At 39.1% G+C, this 20104-nt stretch overlaps 1 protein-coding gene across 1 annotated transcript; it reads right to left on the bottom strand.

Moving 5' to 3' along the window:
* Positions 1-9961: 9961 nt before the first annotated feature.
* Positions 9962-19769, bottom strand: LOC116521780 (vomeronasal type-2 receptor 26-like). Its single transcript, XM_032236436.1, has 6 exons — positions 19528-19769; positions 18081-18372; positions 15498-16283; positions 13483-13710; positions 12417-12543; positions 9962-10860 (listed from the first exon to the last, which is right to left on the bottom strand). Exons 1-6 carry the CDS (start codon positions 19767-19769, stop codon positions 9962-9964), a joined length of 2574 nt encoding a protein of 857 aa, XP_032092327.1.
* Between the last annotated feature and the right edge of the window lie 335 nt (positions 19770-20104).

Genomic DNA, 20104 nt, shown 5'->3' with positions numbered 1-20104 from the left:
TTGGTCTTCTTTGCACTCTTTCTAGAGTCTCCAAATATCATGAAAGTAGGATGGGAAACATTGGATGTGCTTTGAGTCAATAACTTAAAAGTCCTAACAGTACATGGGAAATCAATTTTCTCTAAGTCGCTTGGAGTAGTGTTGAAATGGACAAAGCAGTGGTGGGTTGCAGGCGGTACGCCCCGGTGCAGCTCTACCGGTGCCTGCCGGCAGCACCGGGTACCATTCTGGTATGGTGCTCCAGAGGTCCTACCTGCCCACCTGAGCTCCTTACCTGTATTTGAGCTCTTTGGCGCTCTCATGCACGGAGCATATGACACATGCGTGATGCTCCGCCGAGCAGCTGGAGCATCACGGAGGCATTGCAGAGTTAAGGACGCATGTGTGTGTGTGTGCACGTGTGTGTGTGTGTGTGTGTGTGTGTGTACATGTGGGGGGCCCGGGCCCCATTGCACTGTATCGGTTGCAATGGGATCCGGAACCCATCACTGGAACAAAGCTATTTGATTCTATTTGATTGTTGCTTCTATAAGGGGGTGGAGACAGGTGCCTTGGTCTATATACCAAATGAATGACCCATTGGGATCCCCATATCAAAGCAACTTATCTTATGTTCGACCAGAACCTGAAAATTTAACACAGCACAGTACTTAAGCAAAATAGTTTGGTTGAGATCTGCATATGTGGGACTGGTTGGGGTATATTGCAGGGGTGACACCGAAATATAATGTTATCATATTTTATCTATATCTTAAATTATTGTATTTTATTCCAATTTCATTTTAAATTGTATCTTATCCAATTCCATTTTAAATTGCTTTTATCAAATTTAATAATGGTCAGTAGGTCTTGTGATAGGAAGGTCACATTAGGTAAGTGTGATGTCAGATGAGGCTCTTGTGACAGGTGTTGTGATGGGTCAGGTGTGGGTCACATCAGGCTAGATTTTTTTTGCTGGTTGGAGGGGTTGGAGGGGTTGTTTGAGGGTCATTGCCATCGCTGGTTGGCTGTGGGGTTGATTTGAATCTCAGGGGTTCATAGGCTGCTTGTAGGTCAATGTCTTGGTTGATGGAATTGTTTGTGGAATTCCAGACTTCAATAAACTCACATTCATGACAGTCTAGTTTATTTATTTATTTACTGAATTCATATAGAGCCGAGGTGGCACAGCGGTTACAGTGCAGTAATGCAGACTACTTCAGCTGACTGCTAGCTGCAATTTGGCAGTTCGAATCTCACCAGGTTCAAGGTTGACTCAGCCTTCCATCCTTCTGAGGTGGGTAAAATGAGGACCCAGATTGTTGGGGACAATATGCTGACTTCTGTAAAACCCTTTCGAGAATGCTTCTACACAAAATCACATTAGTGAGAATTACATTTGCACAAAACTGGAAAAATATTTATACACCAACAGAAGAAAAATTAATAAAAAAAATATTGGAATGTGCAGAGATGGATAGGCTCACAGAACTAAAAGAACTAAAAGAGAAAGAAGAATCTGAATATTACTCCATATGGTATTTATGGTATAATTGGCTAGAGGAAAGGGGGCGTGGGGAAGCAGGAAAGCAAAAAAGAAAGGAAGAAAGATCAACAAATTAATAAACAACTACAAAACTGGAAATGATTAAAAGATAGAAATATGAGATAGACTGTAGCAAATAAATATTATAGAAAATGGCTCAACTGTAGTAAAGGCTGTTGTACATAGTATATATAGAATATTATATATAGAATGAAAAAAATGTATGAAATAATATAAATGGACACACACACACACACACATACAGACACACACACACACAGAGAGAGAGAGAGACACAGACACACACACACAGACAGACAGACAGACACGCACACACACACACACATATATATATATATTGTATATAGTTATAGCTATAAAAGATTTATTTGTATAGATGAAAGAATCAGAACAGATATGATAAAAAATGTAATGTGCTGCAAAGATGTGAAGTTTGTATAAACAAAATAAAAAGTTAAAAAAGAGAGGGCTGTAAAGCACAGTAAAGCAGTATATAAGTCTAAGTGCTAAGTTCTATTGTTATGCTCAGGGAAAGATCCCTGGGGCTCCCTGAAGGATTTTTCTCTGGACTCTCATTTTTTTTCAACTTACCAACAAGGGGGGGGGGGAACAGCATTATTTCAGTTTATATGAGTCTCCTGATATTCTGACCTAAGCTTCCTTAAAAAGCATGAAGCAGAATCTTGGTCCCGAAAAAAAACCTCTTTTATTTACAAAACTGTGAATTCCTTTCATTCACAGTCAGCAAGATTTAGCAAACAGTCTCTCCTCCATACTTACCTGGGGAATCTTGAAGAAACTTACAACTTCAGCTAAATTAGATGTTGTATCAGAACCTAATCCTCCAATGATGGCCATGAGATTATTTTGGCTGTCACACTTGTAGTTAGGGACAAATTCCTGGGATTTGAAAAGCAGGTCCAGAGTGCTACGATAGGTCATCCTTGCATTGAGGTAACTGTCATAGATGTAGAACCCAAGAGTGATGTTGGGTAAGATCTGGGGGTCCTCATTGATCTCTTTCACAGCAAAGGCCAAGGCAAGGACATGTTGGTAGAATTCGGTTATTACACTGAAAATAGATTGAGCACACCTTTTCAAAATAATAATAATTCATCATTTTGCAAATTATATTAAGATGGTCATTGTATATCTGACTACTGAAAAACCTGTTTCTGAGTAAAGTATTAATTAATTTTCTAATCAGTCCAAATATACTTTGCACACAATTTATTTCCTTTAATATTTTTCCGGAAAATTAATCAGCATAAGACACACTATGTTAATTTCTGAAATTGTAACTTCAGTGTTCAGTTTAAACTAGAATGCCATGGCTTGTTGTTTTCTCAGTTGATTTAGTTTTTGTGAGAAAAAATAACCTCTCATTTCAGCACAAGGAGACCATGAACAATACAAAGCATATTTATTTAAAATGTATTTGTATATAGTCACTTGCAAAAGGATTCTCAATCATGAAAGAAAAAATGTTGGATATGTCCGAATACATGGCTAAAATACATTTGGAGTAACATTCATACCCTTACATAACTCTGTTTTATAAACTTTTTGCCTACTCAGACCAGAAATCCCCTGTCATTTTCCCCATAACAAGACAATCAATCTAATCATGACAGCTTCCTGACACTGCCATGGCAGTTTCCAGTAATGTCAGGCTGACTTGGCATTGAATAGCCTTGTTTTTCCCAAAAAATGAACCCTTTACATAATCTCTTATCTTAATGTGTTACAGATGTGCTTCTAGGGTTATGAAAAGTGTAAATATGGAAACACTCAGTTTCCTTTATAAGAATAATTCCATTTCTCTCAGTTTTCTAGGAACTAGAATTAGAATGATTTATAGATTAAGGGTGAAATTCTCTCTAAACTCATACTTCTTGCTCAGCTGAATCTTTCCAGTTCTGAAGGAATTTCATAATTCTTAGCTCCCCCAGAATCATTATTTAAGATGTGTGTCCACTATAGGCTGCAGCAGGTAGAGATACTAAAACATCTTTACTCTATCCTACCATTCTTTACCTGTTCAGTAAAATAGAATGCCAATAGATTTAACTAAGTTCCAATATTTATGTCTATGGAGATTCTCAGTCATCCAGGTCATGGCTGTCCCAAAAGTGCATTTCCAAAAAACAACTGGACTTTCTTGGGGATATTTTTTTTCTTTGAAAAGATTTCGCTTCTCATCCAAGAAGCTTCAGAACTAAACCAGAACTGAACCAGAACAAGAAGCTTCTTGGAAGAGAAGCAAAATCTTTTCAAACCAAAAACCAAGAATATCCAGTTGCCTTTTGAAAAAGCACCTTTATTTTTGTCATGTGAAATGTGGCAGAGCTGAATTTTTTTTAGCCTTCTTATTTTTGATAATTCCCATGCAATCAAATATGATTGACACGAGAATGTTGTTAATGAAACAAACACAAATAACGTTCCCTCTTCTGTCACCACTTTCAAAACACAAAGAATTCTTACATATACATGAAAAACTCTATATAAACAGTCATATAAATGATTCTTTGCTATTGTGGGCATAAGTCAGGTGATTCAAAGGAAAATATTTACATTGGTGAATCATAAAGGTTGACAAAAGGATGCTGTTTGAATAGAGTTTGATAGAAATGGTAAATCAAGTGAGACATCATCCCACTGATGATGATGTCACCAGGTTGATACCACTCATGTGGAATAGGGAAAGCATCACTCACAGGGCAGCTCAGAGTAACTGCTTTGTGCATCTGGACACCAGGAGGATTGATTTTATGATTCCCTCTGTATGTAGAAAATGTCTGAGACTATCTTCAAGGAGAACTTCTGGCAGATAAAAAAGAAGGAAGAGAACTTTGTGGAAATGAATTGCACAGGGTCAGCATTACCCCTCCTTCCTTCCTTCCTTCCTTCCTTCCTTCCTCCCTCCTTCCCTCCCTCCCTCCCTCCCTCCTTCCGTGTGGCTCTTGAAATATTTATATAGATTCTTTTTGAATTTCTATTCCCTTCTGTGCAAAACTTTCAATATTGTGGCCTCAACTCATAGTTGTTCTGTTCCAAGATCTATACTTTCTGAGGAGTTTGGTGAACTGGTTATTAGAAAAAATCATTAGGGCAGAGAGTCAGGTGTTAAATTATGTGAATCCCACCACTGCTTGCTTCCGGATGCCTGGAGTTTCACAGTTCAAATCTCACCAGGCTCAAGTTGACTCAGCCTTTCATCCTTAAATCTTTTGGCATCAAATGACATAAAACCATTTGTCTGAAATTATGTCAGTTTCCTGCTTGAGCGGGGGGGGGGGGGGGGGGGTTGGACTAGAAACCTCCGAGGCCCTCCCAACTTCCAACAATGTTCCTTGTATGTATCTTATGATTTCATCCTACACATGAAATTAACTTTGACTTTATATCCATTGCAATCCAATTTCTGATCTTTAAAATCAGAATCGTTTGTACATTCAAAGTAGTATTAACTCATAGAAAATGCCTGGACAAGGTTTTTATTTATTAACAGGTTTATCACAAATTGGAATGAGAGCTCAAAGAGGACCCTGTTAGGAATAGAATCTAACGGTTGGGTTGGCAATATATGAATCACGTAACAATGCTATAGATCTGTTTCTTTAAAGCATACTGTAAAATGTGATTGGTTGCTGTTTTCCTCAATCGGCCATAAGAGGAAGCCAGAACGACTGTTAGTTCTCTCTCTGTTTCGTTAGATGCTTGGCTGATCTGATATGAGTGCCGTGAACTATTGTAAGTTTTGCAACTGTTAGCAAACTTTGTGTACTGAACTGATTATATGATACTGGACTATGTTATTTGGATTATCCCTTAACTGAAAGACATTGATGACTGACTGAATTATCCATGTATGACTTGGACTGTTTGATGGACTCTGATACCTCTATTTCCATGAAAGTAAAAGCCCATTTAAACTGCAGTGTCTCTGTATGCTGGTTTGTGTGTTCTCCAATACAACTCTAACAACGCTTCTCTGAACGTACTCACTCTCCCAACGGGGAGCTTACATAACAGACACACATAATATTCTTAAAAATAAAGATAAAATAACCAATTTTGTAGTATACATGGAATTGGAATTGGAATTGGAATTTGCTTTATTTGTATGCCGCCCTTTTCCCTGAGGGGACTCAGGGCAGCTCACAATTCAAGGGAGGGGGAAAAACAAACAATTTACAGAACAAAAAGACCATACACTACTAAAAACACAACAATCATACCATTCGGAGTGGGGCTGCAAGTCTTTAGCCCCAAGCCTGTCGGAACAGCCAGGTTTTAAGGGCTCTGCGGAAGGCCTGGAGAGTGGTGAGGGTACGAATCTCCACGGGGAGTTTGTTCCACAGGGTCGGAGCAGCCACAGAGAAGGCCCTCCTCTGGGTAGTCGCCAGTTGGCACTGGGCGGCTGATGGAATTCGGAGGAGGCCTAGTCTGTGGGATCTTATTGGTCTAGTGGAGGTAATTGGCAGCAGGCGGTCTCTCAAGGACATGATGTACAATGACAATAAAGGTTATACTATACTATACTATACTATACTATACTATACTATACTATACTATACTATACTATACTATACCATACCATACCATACCATACCATACCATACCATACCATACCATACCATACCATACCATACCATACTTATTGAAAACTGGAGAGGTGTTGGACTCGTTGAGATAACTTTAACAACTTTATTAGAATAGAACAGCAAGCAACAGCATCCCGCTCTGCTTGACAGCTATTTATACCAGAGCTGTCAAGCAGACTGGCTAATGGCAACAGAGTAAAAAGCCGCTTCCAGCCAGGCATATCAAAGGCGCGGACCTTTGGTTGCCGGGCTGTCTGTCGTAAGTTGAGAACCTGTGGCTGGTGATAAGTTGAGGACTTTAGACCAGTCGCAAGTCGAGGATATACTATACCATACCATACCATACCATACCATACCATACCATACCATACCATACCATACCATACTATGCTATAGACCCGTGATGGTGAACCTATGGTATGTGTGCCACAGGTGACATGCAGAGCCATATTTGTGGGCACAGCAGGGCACTGCAGCCTTTGGCAGCCCTCAGATCCATTGTGCATGTGCATGCCAGCCAGCTGGTGTTTGGCCTTCCAGAGGGCCAGGGGAGGCTGCTTTTATCCTTCCAAGGCTTTAGAAAAGCCTCTGGAGCCTAGAGAGGGTGAAAAACAGGCTCAACAGCCCTACCAGAAGTTTGGGAATGAACTTGGTTTGCCTGTTGGACCTGTTTTTCGCCCTCCCCAGGCTCCAGAGACTTTCCTAAAGCCTGAGGAGGGTGAAAAACAACCCAATGGGCAAACCAGAAGTTCATTCCTGAACTTCCAGTTGAGCCATTGGGCTGTTTTCTCCCTCCCCAGAGTCCGGAGACTTTCCTGAAGCCTGGGGAGGGCAAAAATAGCATCACCAGCCTCAGAGGGCCGAGGAGGCCATTTTCTCCCTCCTCAGGCTTCAGGAAAGCAATAGCAATAGCAGTTAGACTTATATACCGCTTCATAGGGCTTTCAGCCCACTCTAAGCGGTTTACAGAGTCAGCATATTGCCCCCACAGTCTGAGTCCTCATTTCACCCACCTCGGAAGGATGGAAGGTTGAGTTAATCTTGAGCCAGTGAGATTAGAACCGCTGAACTGCAGATAACAGTCAGCTGTAGTGGCCTTCAGTACTGCACCCTAACCACTGCGCTTTTGGAGCTTGGGAGGGACAAAATCACCCCCCACATGGGGGTCGCTCACACTTGCCCAGGGGAGGGGGGTGTTGCTTGTGCATGTGCTGATGTTTCGCTTTTTATTTTATCATATTATCTTTTTTATTTTTCATTCCAGTTTAGATTTTATTTTAATAAAAAAAATAAATACATATTGTTACATACTATGGAATGGAGAGGAGCTGTATGGATTTGTCAGTCTAAGGTTCAAAAACTATCATTTAACAATCCAGGAATCAAATCCCAAATAGTTTCAGTGTAGCTTCACCTAGCCTGTGTGCATTGGTTTGAACTTGATTTGCATTTTGAAATGTCTATTTTTTTTATACTGGAACATGCACTAAAAAAAAAAAACCCACAGGGCCTAAATTCCGGCAATATAGTCACAGAGGACATATTTTCCTAAAAAGCAGAAAAAGCTCACTAATTGCCTCATCAGAAAAGTTATATATGAAGAGCGGGGAGATTAAGAGAACTACCAAGAGGATATTTCAGCTTTTCTCCCTCAGCCATTCTTCTGCAAAGGCTGATAACTCTATCATTAAATGATTCTAAAAATGCTTTTTCAAGGGAGACAATTTTCCTCATGGAAAAGCAAATCCAGTTGCCTTTTTGAAAAAGCACTTTTGGGACAACTGTGACCTGGATGACTGAGAATCTCCATAGGCATGATTAAGTGATGTTCTGGTGTGTAATTACAACACAGTCCGGCTGGATGACTGACACCAGTCCTGCCAGGGCTTGTGTTAATTCTTGGGTTGAATCGGAAACTAAAAATATGAATGTTCGTATCTGCTGGCCATAAGCTACACACAGTAGGATAACTAATGCACAATTTGGCAGACATCTTATTATGCCAGTGTTTAATTTTCAGAATAATGACTCTGCAATTAGGCTTTAGATGTTACCTCAGATTCAGTGTTGAGAAGAAGACCATTTCCAGGCCTTTGAGAGTTGGAGTCCCCAAGAGAGTTTGTCACAAACCACCTTAGCTCCTTTCACAGCTGAGATAATTTTAATTTTATCTGAAATTTGCTGACATGGAAACTGAATTGCTTGGAGGGCATCAAAATGGTTTTGAAAGAAATAAGGTGATTCATGTAAGAAGCAAGAACCTGACAGACTCCATTTTACACTATAGCTCTACACTCTAAAATGCAAAAGACAGCAGTCTCATAATGACTTCTGTAACACATTCAGCTGATACCATATATAGAGCAAACCTTTAGGGGATTTCCAGAAAGGGAAGGTTAACTGAGGAGAAATTGGATGGGTCAACCAAGAAAGTGCTGGTGTCAGTCTCAAGAGGCTGAAGTAGATTGATCACTCTGATATGATTCTATTATCTCCATGTAATGGGGACTGAAATAATGGGGAATTTCCATTCAAGGGAATGTTTATGAGGAAACTGGTTGAATAGTAGCTAAATGTCATTATATAACATGTATTGTGCAACATGCCTTTATGTTACAGACGTTTAAGGAAATGACATGTACCCCAAAAACTGTATTTAAACGCTGTATATGGAACTATCAGACATTCCCTCTTTCATGATTGAGAATCCTTTTGCAAAAGCATATCTTAAATAAATGTTTTTTACTGTATTCTTGCTCTTGTTTATGAGATAGAGGATAGACATCAACACACATACAAACACAAGCACAAACACACACATTTCATTTATATCTCTAGAGTACCAATAAACATTACCTGCTGCTGAAAATGAAAATGAACTAGAGCTATGGTTCACACCTGTTAAGTATATCTCCTTTTGGAGACTAGAGTTGAGTAGCAGAAAGTAGCAAAGAATGTGCCGCTGAATAGTCACACTACCAATCACAGCCACCAAAGTTAAAACAAGGATTAATTTACTTGTGTTAACAAAAATAAAGTTGGATAAACGTTCTCCAAAAGAAGCAATAAGTAGGCTTTGAATTATATACACCATCTAGGATACAAGACGTTGGTTTACAGATGCTCAACTCATGATTCACCATGTAGACAGGTAACTAACATACAGAGTAGCCACCATCCAATATACCATATTCAACTCCAATAACAAGAATGGAGAACATACAGGAACAACCAGGAACAAACAGTAGTAGTTCCTACTCCATCTTATGGCTGATTAAAGCAACAACATCCAATCATATCTCACTTGAGCATTTAAAGTGACATACATTATTTCAATTATGGCATAGATAGATAGATAGATAGATAGATAGATAGATAGATAGATAGATAGGTAGGTAGGTAGGTAGGTAGGTAGGTAGGTAGGTAGGTAGGTAGATAGATAGATAGATAGATAGATAGATAGATAGATAGATAGATAGATAGATAGATAGATAGATAGATAGATAGACAGACATATATAGCCAACACAAGATTAAGATTACATCCCTAACAACACCTTCAGAAGGTGTTTAATTTGAGACAGAAGGTGTTTAATTAAAGAATCTTGGAGAATGAGTACAAATGCCACAGCATGTCCATTTCTTTTCCAATTGGCAACTATAATAAATCTTAGTGATCAGGATAATTTCTCCATTAGTCATCTGTTGTCAGAAGTAATGATTTCAATATGTCTCCTATAGATAGCAAACATTATTTCTCTTTTTTTCTCAACAATTTCTCAAAGCCAGAAATATTACACAAAATGTTAATTTCTCTTTATGAGTTGCTCCCTGTGGTTAAGGTCAGGCCGAAAAACAATGATGTAGCATTTTGGGAGGAATATGCATCCCAGTAATGCAGCACTGGAGGACAGGATGGAGAAGACCTCCACAGCTACCATGGCTTTTCCTTTTGTGCTCAGATAGGCTGGAAAGAAGGAGAACCACACACTGCAGAAGGCCAACATACTGAAGGTGATGAACTTGGCTTCATTAAAGCTGTCAGGTAATTTACGAGCAAGGAAAGCCACAATGAAGCTGGCAATGGCCAAGATACCCATGTAGCCCAAGACACAGTAGAAAAAGAAATCTGACCCCTCATTGCATTGTAAAATCTTTTCTTGGAGCTCTGAGTGCATGTCCAACTCAGGAAATGGGAGAGATGTCAACAACCAAAGAATACAAAGAAATACTTGCAAGAGAGAGCATGAGAGGACAATAGAAAAGGCCAATCTCTTCCCCACCCATTTCCTCAGGTGAGATCCTGGTTTAGTGGCCATGAAGGCCACAACCACAGTGATGGTTTTAGCCAGTACACAAGAAATGGCCACTGAGAAGGTGATGCCGAAAGTTGGTTGCCTGAGAAGGCAGGTCACTTTGCCAGGTTGACTTAGGAAGAGCAAAGAGGAGAGGAAACAGAGCTGAAGTGCGACAAGCAGGGTGTAGGTGAGGGACTGGTTGTTGGCTCTCACAATGGGAGTATCCCTGTGCTTAATAAAAGTTCCAAGTACCCAAGAGGTCAAGAAGAAGAAACAAAGAACTGCTGAGGATAAGGCAATTCCTAAGGTTTCTTCAAAAGTTAGAAAGACCAGCAGTTTCAGTATACAGCCATTCTTTTCTTCATTTGGATATTGATCTTCTGAACATTGAAAACAGTCATCCATATCTAAAAAAAAAAGTCAAGGCATTTTTTAATACATTACATATTATTGAAAATAATATTCTTTATGGGTACCAACCATATCCCTCTCAAGTTTTTGTTTTCCTATTGGCTACCAGTTGGATCATGTTTCTATGGAAATGCAGTTTTCCCACCATTGTGTCATCTGGGATCAGCATAAAAGAAACACAATGGGAAGGGCCATTATTCTATGAAATGCATTCCTGTCTTATTCAAATTTATTAAAATTTAGACCATTTTGACTTTTTCCATTTTTCCAAAACACAGAGAAGAAATCTGTGAGGGGGGGCATGAGTTTCACTCTTTATATGACGAATAACAGGTTGTGATTCACAATTATAGAGATGAATAGAGAGACCTTGAAGAAGTCACAAACCTATTTGCTACACTAAAGTAGTTCTCCGACCTGGTGGGTTGGTAATCAAACGGTATAGGGTTTCCTGCCTAGGCAGGGGGTTAGACTAGAAGACCTCCAAGGTCCCTTCCATCTGTGCTATTGTATTGTATTGTTTCATTACCAGGAGCCTTTGGAGCTGCTATCAGACTCTGACACAGAAACCTCCTGTGAGTGGTTTCAGGATGTTCACAGGAGAGGATAACAAGCAGCTGTGGCTCGTTAAGGATCTCCTCCTGCGGATAAAAGACTGATAGTGCCATGCTCTAGTTGCAGAAGTCAACGTTCGTTTTCCATTTGTGTGTAACCATTAAGAAAAGCATTTGGGATAAGTGTCTTGATTTATGTAATTCTGTTTTGTATTAGTTCCAATGAAAACTTTTGCCACAGCCTTTTATCTGTGTTTATTTTGGGCTTGCAGCCAGCCCGAGCCAGGACTGATAAAAACATTCCTTTGCGAGCTTTGTTTGGCTGTCGTTTCTGAACGAACAAGGTGGGGGTCAGAACAGCTACATAACATCTTCAGCAGATTTTAGGGGATGTCAGTGTTCTGTTTATAAGGGCTTAGGTGTGGGTATGTCAACTGAGGGTCTTCTGACAGGTCTTGTGATGAATCAGTTGTGAGTTATCTGTGAGTCTTGAGATTGGTCTTGTGATAAGGAGTTTAGCTCAGATCAGGCTCTTTCAGAAGTGAACTGCTGGTGAGTGGGAGTGTGGGGAGAATGGCATGAGTTGCTGGAAGGTCAGTGCTGTCTCTGGTTGGCTGTGTGGTTGTTTTGGATTCTAAGGGATTCGTATGCTGGTTGTAGGTCAATGTGTCAATTGATGGAATTGCTTGTGGGTGCAACTAAAGTAGTGTATTACAGTTTGCTTAAGTCTACCCTGTTTTACCGAAAACAAGACCTCCCTGGATAATAAGCCCAATTGAGCTCTTGAGCGCATGCACTAAAATAAGCCCTTCCCAAAAATATTGCAACACAGCAGCAGTCATGAGGTGACCACACTCGCTGCCTCCTGCACCTCAAAAATAATAAGACTCCCTGAAAATAAGGCCAAGCACTTATTTTGGGGGTCAAAAGAAAATAAGACTCTCTTATTTTTAGGGAAACATGGTATCTAATGAACACTTGCTGGATGTATAACCTACCCTTTTCATTTGAAATCTTCCCTTCTGGACAAGGAACACAGTTGTAGCAACAGAATTGTTTTCCTTCCAAACTTTTCTTCCAGTATCCAGGGTAGCAATGGTCACTACACTGAGAAAATGGAACAACCTGGTAATAAACATAAAAGATTTTGCAAAGCGGAATTTATAATCAATTTGTATTGTTCTCCTTTATGGTGGGAGGAAGGATGGTTGAATTCATAAATGGTTACTCCAGGTGTATTAATAAGGTAAAGGTGTCCATGTCCAGTTGTGTTTGACTCAATGGGAGATGTGGTATTCTTCCGGTTCGCAGTGGTACAGGCGAACCAGTAGTGGCGGTGGTGCAAAGCTCTGCCCACCCACCAAGATGTCATCACAGCCCTTCTGCACATATGCAAAAGGTCCTGCACATGCCCAGATGTGCGCTCCTGCTACTGAACTGATAGTGAAGAAAAGAGGATACCATTACTGCTCTAGGGCCCATGCTCAACTCCGTTTCTTGGCTGAAGAAGCCAGCATTATCCAGAGACATTTTCCATGAATATGTGACCAGCAGGGCAGTTCGCCAAAGGTACCAGGAACACTGTTACTTTCCCACAAAAGTGGTACCTATAAATCTACTCACATTAGCATGCTTTTGAATTCCAAGGTGGGAAGGAGCTGAGGCAGGACAGGGAACTCACCCTATTGCATGGTGCTCAGGTCTCAAAGTGGGCTATCCAGCTGACAAGCTCAGTGTCTTTAACCACTAAGCCATCACGTATTTATACTATCCATTAAAATGTTGACATTATAAGGATGTGAAAAGGGCACGTTTGGAGACGGCAAGGTGAATGAAGAAATATCTGTGACTGCAATATTATGGGAATAATATCTTATGATTTCAAATGGAAATACAATCCAAATGTAAATACCTGTCTTTTAAATTGTAATGTCATTTTGTCAATTTGATGATATTTGTACAGAATATGCCATTTCAAAAATCACAAACTAGATTTCTAAAGAAACTATGTTCAATATTGCATCATAATGCATCAAGGAATTCAATGATTCAATGAATCCACACCTGGTTAAAACCTGAGTGCCAGACAATCACCTCTTCATTAATGAATAATTTCTTCCCTTTGGGAATATGAGGATCCATTTTTCCAACTCTTACTCTCTGAAAGGATCTATTTGGAAAAGTGATCAAGTTGGTGATGTCGAATCCACCTGTTGCTTCCCCTTTCTCATTCAGGAATATTCTCTCCCCGGCTGAATTGTTAAAAGAAATGCCTTGAAGAAATGAATGGAGCTATTTAAAAGGGAATGAAAGAGAGTTGGAATAATGAAGAAGTGGCCAATATATTTAATTTTCACTTCGACATTCTTCCCGTTGCTCTAACAAGTATCAAATAATCTATATTTCAAAGAAAGACACAGGTCTGATCTAGTATTAATTTAATGTTATTTCCGGAGGGGGGGATGAAACAACAGCTGCTAACAAATCAAAATCAAACCAAGGTATTGATATGATACAACTTGATTCAGATATGATTTATATTCACTTTTTAAACAACTAAATAATCAAAATTGGACCAGATCTAAACACATCCTACATTGTTCTTTGTTAGTAGAAAGGTTTTTGACATCCGGAGACCTGACAAATTTCCTTTATCCAGATTTTATCATCTGAGACTCAATTGTTTTGAAAAAGAGAGAGAGAATGAGAGAATGAGGGAGACAAAGAGAGACAGAGAGATCCTCTCAAACATACAGTAGAGTTGTTACAAAGGGTGGAGGACACAGCTGAAAAGGACTGACATTTGGGTCATTCCTCTTGAACGTTGATAGAGAGTGAGTGCTTTGCATCCCAACTCTGAAATGTTCATGAGCCAAGGAGAAGTAGATTAGAGAACTGGCTGAGGATAATTTTGGATAACAATAGCACTTAAATTTATATACTGCTTCACAGAACTTTGCAATCCTCTCTAAGTGGTTTACAGAGTCAGCATATTGCCCCCAATAATCTGTCTCCTCATTTTACTGAACTCAGAAGGATGGAAGGCTGATCTTCCTTGAGTTGGTGGGCATCCTACTGCCAAATTGCTGGCAACTAGCAGCCAGTACAATAGCCATTAGTATTGCTTTCTAACCACTGCACTCTGATGAGAATATTCACAAGCTAATAAGAAAAGTGAAAGGTCTACATTTCAGAAATGTTTTTTGGGCACAAAAGTAGAAAGAGTGCCTTCAGGCATAATGCAATTAAATTCTTCTTGGAACCAGGTTGGATAAATTCACAAGACATGACAATTTTATGTGGAAGTGAAAAGGCATTTATTCAATGAAAATTGATGCATGCAGTAAATCCCCTTGACTATACTGATATTAGGAAAGACTTGGTTTAAGTTCATCCTCTTATTTTTTAAAAAACCTAATAGCTTTGTTGCCTTGGTCTCTCTATTGAGTTGTAGCCATAGACAAAGGTCTGAGGTGGTGCAGTGGTTAAATGCAGCACTGCAGGCTACTTCAGTTGACTGCAGTTCGGCAGTTTGCCTGTTCAAATCACACCGGCTCAAGGTTGACTCAGCCTTTCATCCTTCCGAGGTGGGTAAAATGAGGACCCGGATTGTTGGGGGCAATATGCTGACTCTGTAAACCGCTTAGAGAGGGCTGAAAGCCCTATGAAGCAGTATATAAGTTTGTTTGTTTGTAGTTTATTTATTTATAGGCCGCCCTTTTCCCTGAGGGGACTCAGGGCGGCTTACAATCAAAAAAGGAAGGGGAGTGTAGGACAATACAAAAAAAGAAATGTGCACAAAGTAAATAGACAATAAAACTCAACATTCACTCAGCATTCGGGAGGGGCGAAATAAGATTATCCCCAGGCCTGACGGGTTAGCCAGTTCTTGAGGGCTGTACGGAAGGCCTGGACGGTGGTGAGGGTACGAATCTCCACGGGGATAAGTCTAACTATTATTGCTATTGCTAAAGGTAAAGAAGCTATATTAGATTGTGAATGATTGAGATTACCTGCCAAGGCAGCAGATTTGGAAATTCAACCCTTTGAATCTCTCTCTTTTGGGATTTTGATCTCACTGCCTGATGCAAAGAATGTGCCACTGCATAAACAGCATTGTAGATACTATAGCTTTGGCCAGTCATCTGAAATTCAAACAGAGGACCAGGTAGAGTCTCCAACTTCTCTTCTCCAGTACAGGTTTCACTAATCGTAGATAAATATAATTCTGCCTTTGAAAATGAACAATCGAACAATTGCTCCCAAACCTCTTGAAGAAATCCATCTTTGTGGGTTGAAGGTTTGATGACTTGAAGAAATTCTTTGAACCCATAAACATCCCTGGAATAAACAGTAAAGGAAAGAGCCCCGTGGAACAACTGGAAATCCCAACTCCTTTGAATTCCCGTCAGAATGAAATCAATTGAATTCATCAGGATCCAAACCTTTCTAAATAACGTACTCTCTTTATTTTCAGGATCCCGTAGAAACATGACAGTTCTCAGCCACACGATTATGATGGATTCTCCGTGGACAAGAAAAACATTTGCTTTTTGATCCATTAATTTATTAGAAATAATTGAGATTGAATCAAACAATTCTGACAAATCTTCTAAGTGGAGGTGTTGTGGAATGTTTTGCGTAAAAGCTAAACAGACCCCATTCTGTGAAAGCAACGGCTGCAGTTTTTGCAAAAAACACTCTTCCTTATTTTCAAAAGCAAAGAGTCCAATCCACGTCCATCCAAAATGGAGAAGAAGTTGTATAAGTCCAGTGTACTGATGCTCCTCTTTGGGGACCATACAATAAAGTGGAAATAACTCAGTAATATGAAAGTCTTCTTGGGCAAAGGAACCATAAGTCAACTAAATAAACGGAAAAGAGAAAATCATTATTTGTGAAAATCATGGGGAAAATATGAAGAAGACTGTGGGATAGAAACTCAATGAAGCTCTCCCTACATTGAACATTTGTCCAATTCTGTGTAGATTATGATATTTGCTGGAAAAGAGAAGCAAGCAAAATTCCTTGATGAAATATTTTCTCATCTGAAATATAACGAGATTATGATCACACTCACTTTCCTAATATAGAGGTCCGGTATGTTCATTCCCTTAGAACATCTGAAAATTTGATCAGTATCTGACTGCCAGTTAGACATTTATTGAAGCTTTCTATACATTGAACATTTGTCCAATTCTATGTAAAGTATGACATTTGCTGGAAAAGAGAAGCAACTATAATTTATTGACACAATATTTTCTCATCTGAAATATAACTAGATTACAATCATACTCAGTTTCCTAATACAGAGTTCCAGTATGTTCATCCCCTTAGAACATCTGGAAATTTGCTAGCCATCTGAGTTTTTGAGCTCTTCTCAGCCTAAGGAAAGGATTCTTAAGAACTAGTTTTACTGGATTACCTTCTTTCCTTATTTGCAGCAAATAAAATAAAATAATTATATGTGGAAGACTATGCCCATGAGTTTTTGGAGGAGTAGAATTAATCAGCTCTTCATTTACTACAATTATTATAGAGATCTTCAAAAGTACCAGGTAGCCCCAATACTTCAACAATTTCCAGCCAAATCAGTTGAGTTTTAAATTCAGTTCTTATTTTCAGACCCAACCAAGATGTAGCAAGTGGAGTTGTCACCTGTTGTCAGGTAGCTTGGTGGAATCTGGAGCTGAGTTGAGGGCAGCAGTGAAAATGCTGATAGCTTTGATTTCAGAAAGTGGCTGAAAGGAGATCCTCCCTAAAACCATGAGACATGATAGCAGCGTTTCAATATTTGGGCTACTCCTACAAGGGGGGGGGGGGTTTACACTATTTTCCAAAGCACTAAAATGCAACCTGAGAAGCCATGGATGGAAACTAGCCAAGGAAAGAAGCAACCTAGAACTAGGGAGAAATTTCCTAACGGTGAAAACAATTAACCAATGGAACAACTTGTCTTCAGATGTTGTGGGTGCTCCATCACTGGAGGCTTTCAAAAAGAGACTGGGCAGTGATTTATCTGTAATAGTATAGGGTTTCCTGCTTGAAGAGGGGTTTGGACTAGAAGGCCTCCTTCCAACTCTATTATTCTATGTCCTATGTGATAGCCAGCCTTTTCTATCCTCCTCTTGACACAACTCCAGATTTTCCCACAGATAGTGATCAAACTGCAGTGTTTCAAGTAAGATTAATGTACTGTAATTTGTGATTTTAATTTTAATTTTCTAATCTATGATTGTAATAAAAGATTTAAATTTTCTTGACTGATTATTTTGAGCCAATCACAGAAGGGAGAGCAAAGAGAGCAAAATTGAAGTCCTGCAGAAAGGCAGGGCAAAATGCTAACTAATCCTACAGCACAATCTTCAACAACGGCTAAGAAAAACAGTTGAGTTTTACACTAAACTACTTCTATTACACACCAAGCAAATCGTAGTAAGAAGAGTTGTGACCTATTGCTGGCTGGCAGTGAAAACACATGTATGATTGTAATAAAAGATTTTGATTTAGTTGGATTACCTTGAGCCAGTCTATTGAGTTGTCAGAAAAACAAAAGAAGGGGGATAAAAGTGTGTTTAATTGAATTCCTGCAGAAAGGTATGCAACTAGTATCTACTATTAATTACAAAACAGTTTTTCTCTCTCACTCCATCATAAACTACCTGTGGAATTTTGTAGACATTTATACTTTCTGCCATAAAGGATGATGTATCAGGACCTAACCCTCCAATGATGGCCATGAGATTCTTCTGGCTATCACATTTGTAGTTGGGGACAAATTCCTGGGATTTGAAAAGCAGGTCTAGAGTGGTACGATAGGTCATCCTTGGGTTATTGTAACTGTCATAGATATGGAACCCGAGAGTGATATTAGGTAAGATCTGGGAGTCCTCATTGATCTCCTTCACAGCAAAGGCCAAGGCGAGGACGTGCTGGTAGAATTTGGTTATTACACTGCAAATAGTTTAAACACCCGCATTGAGCAAAATAAGTGGACAATTATTTTATGTTGAAAGCATTTATACATGAGTAACAACCATTCCTGTCTCTGTTATAAGTGAGAAAATGAGGTTTTTTTGGTAAAACACTAAATAATTTGTATAGTTTTCAACAATGTAAAATATTTCCCTGATTTGCAATAAATAAGTTTAGGAAGAAAGTCTTGATTCCCCCCCACCCCAAGCTCTCTCATTTATTTCTACCAGTTTGGCACAAAATAGAACAGAACCAGCAAGTATCACTCTTTTAATATATGTAAAGTATGCGGGGAGTGACTGCACAGACTGGATAATTTTAATTATCTTATTTTGAGAGTAACAATGCATTTATGTTTATGTATTTATCAACTGCTGAGGAATTATTGAGTCTGTCATATGTATCTCGTAACTGTCTGGTTTGGCTCTGCAACCAAACAAGACAAACACAGACTTAGATAATTAGAACTGCAGAAAAAAACAATTGCCACCAACCTGCCTTCCTTTGAGGACCTGTATATTGTTGAGTCAAAAAGTGGGCTTTGAAAATATCTACAGACACCTTGCATCCTGGATATAAATTATTTCAACTTCTACCCTCCAAACAACAATATAAAGCATTGCACACCATAACATCTAGACACAAAGACAGGGGTTTTTTTGAATGCCATCACTCTGCTTAACAAGTAATTCCCACAACACTTTCAATAATTTACCAAGAATGTATTACTATTATTCTTCTCTTCCTTCCTAGTATCTATCTCTCCCCACTTATGACTATAACCATGTTGGTTGTATCTTTCAATTTATATTGTTTTTATTGTTTCCTTGTATGATTTGATAGCTTATCAGTAACCTTGAGTAACACTAAGTGTTGTATCTTTTTATTCTTGATGAATGTATTTTTATTCTCCTTATGTACACTGAGAGCAAATGCACCAAAGATAAATTCCTTGTGTGTCCAATCACACTTGGCCAATAAAGAATTCTATTCTATTCTATTCCATTCTAATTCACTGTTTTATTCTATTCTGTTCTATTCTATTCTATTCTTCTCAAAGAGGTTTAGTCATAAAAGCAATTTTGGGAGATCTGGCTAAGATTAGAAAATGAATGGAAAGAAAAAAAATCTTACAGTGGTAAATCATAAGGTTTTAGAGAAGGATGTTCCTTAAATTCAATTTCAAAAAAGTGGCGAATTATCTGAGACACCATCCCACCTACGATGAGGTCACCAGGCTGGTACCACTCATGGGGAACAGGGAAAGCATCGCTCGCAGGGCAGCTCAGAGTAACTGCTTTCTGCACCCAGAGAATCAGAAGGAACAACATCTTCAGGCATTTGTCATAGAGAAAATATTTGTGCCTCCTGTCCATAAGGAAGTTTGTGTTTCAGTGGTTCTTTCAATGATTGAGCCAAGGTTTATATCTGACAATGCACCTAATCAGAAATCCCATCATTTTCTATCTGAAGTTCCATGTGTGTAGCAAATCTGTATACTGACTATCACTAGGATTGAACAGATGTTCTGGAAAAGAAGAAAGTATGAAGGAGACATGTAGCAATGAATCTGATGGAGCCATTATTATCCCTTTGTGCCAAACTCCCTGGGGTTCAAGAGTTACTTTATAACCAAATAGATACCTTATGTGTTGCTGAATTTAAATACCTTTATGTACAATCCTTGAGGTTTTGGGCTAGTTAAATGAAA

This window comes from Thamnophis elegans, chromosome Z, assembly GCF_009769535.1.
Source record: "Thamnophis elegans isolate rThaEle1 chromosome Z, rThaEle1.pri, whole genome shotgun sequence".
Lineage (NCBI taxonomy): Eukaryota > Metazoa > Chordata > Lepidosauria > Squamata > Colubridae > Thamnophis > Thamnophis elegans.
This window is presented reverse-complemented; position numbering and strand designations above follow the sequence as displayed.

What these genes read in the sequence shown, in the direction of transcription:
- LOC116521780 (XM_032236436.1), bottom strand. Translation starts at nt 19,769, where the DNA reads ATGGACAGGAGGCACAAATATTTTCTCTATGACAAATGCCTGAAGATG. An exon ending in ATGTCTACAAAATTCCACAG is followed by an intron (nt 16,284 to 18,080) that starts GTAGTTTATGAT and finishes CCGTTTATTTAG; the next exon opens with TTGACTTATGGTTCCTTTGC. An exon ending in GAAGATTTCAAATGAAAAGG is followed by an intron (nt 10,861 to 12,416) that starts GTAGGTTATACA and finishes TTTTTTTTTTAG; the next exon opens with ATATGGATGACTGTTTTCAA.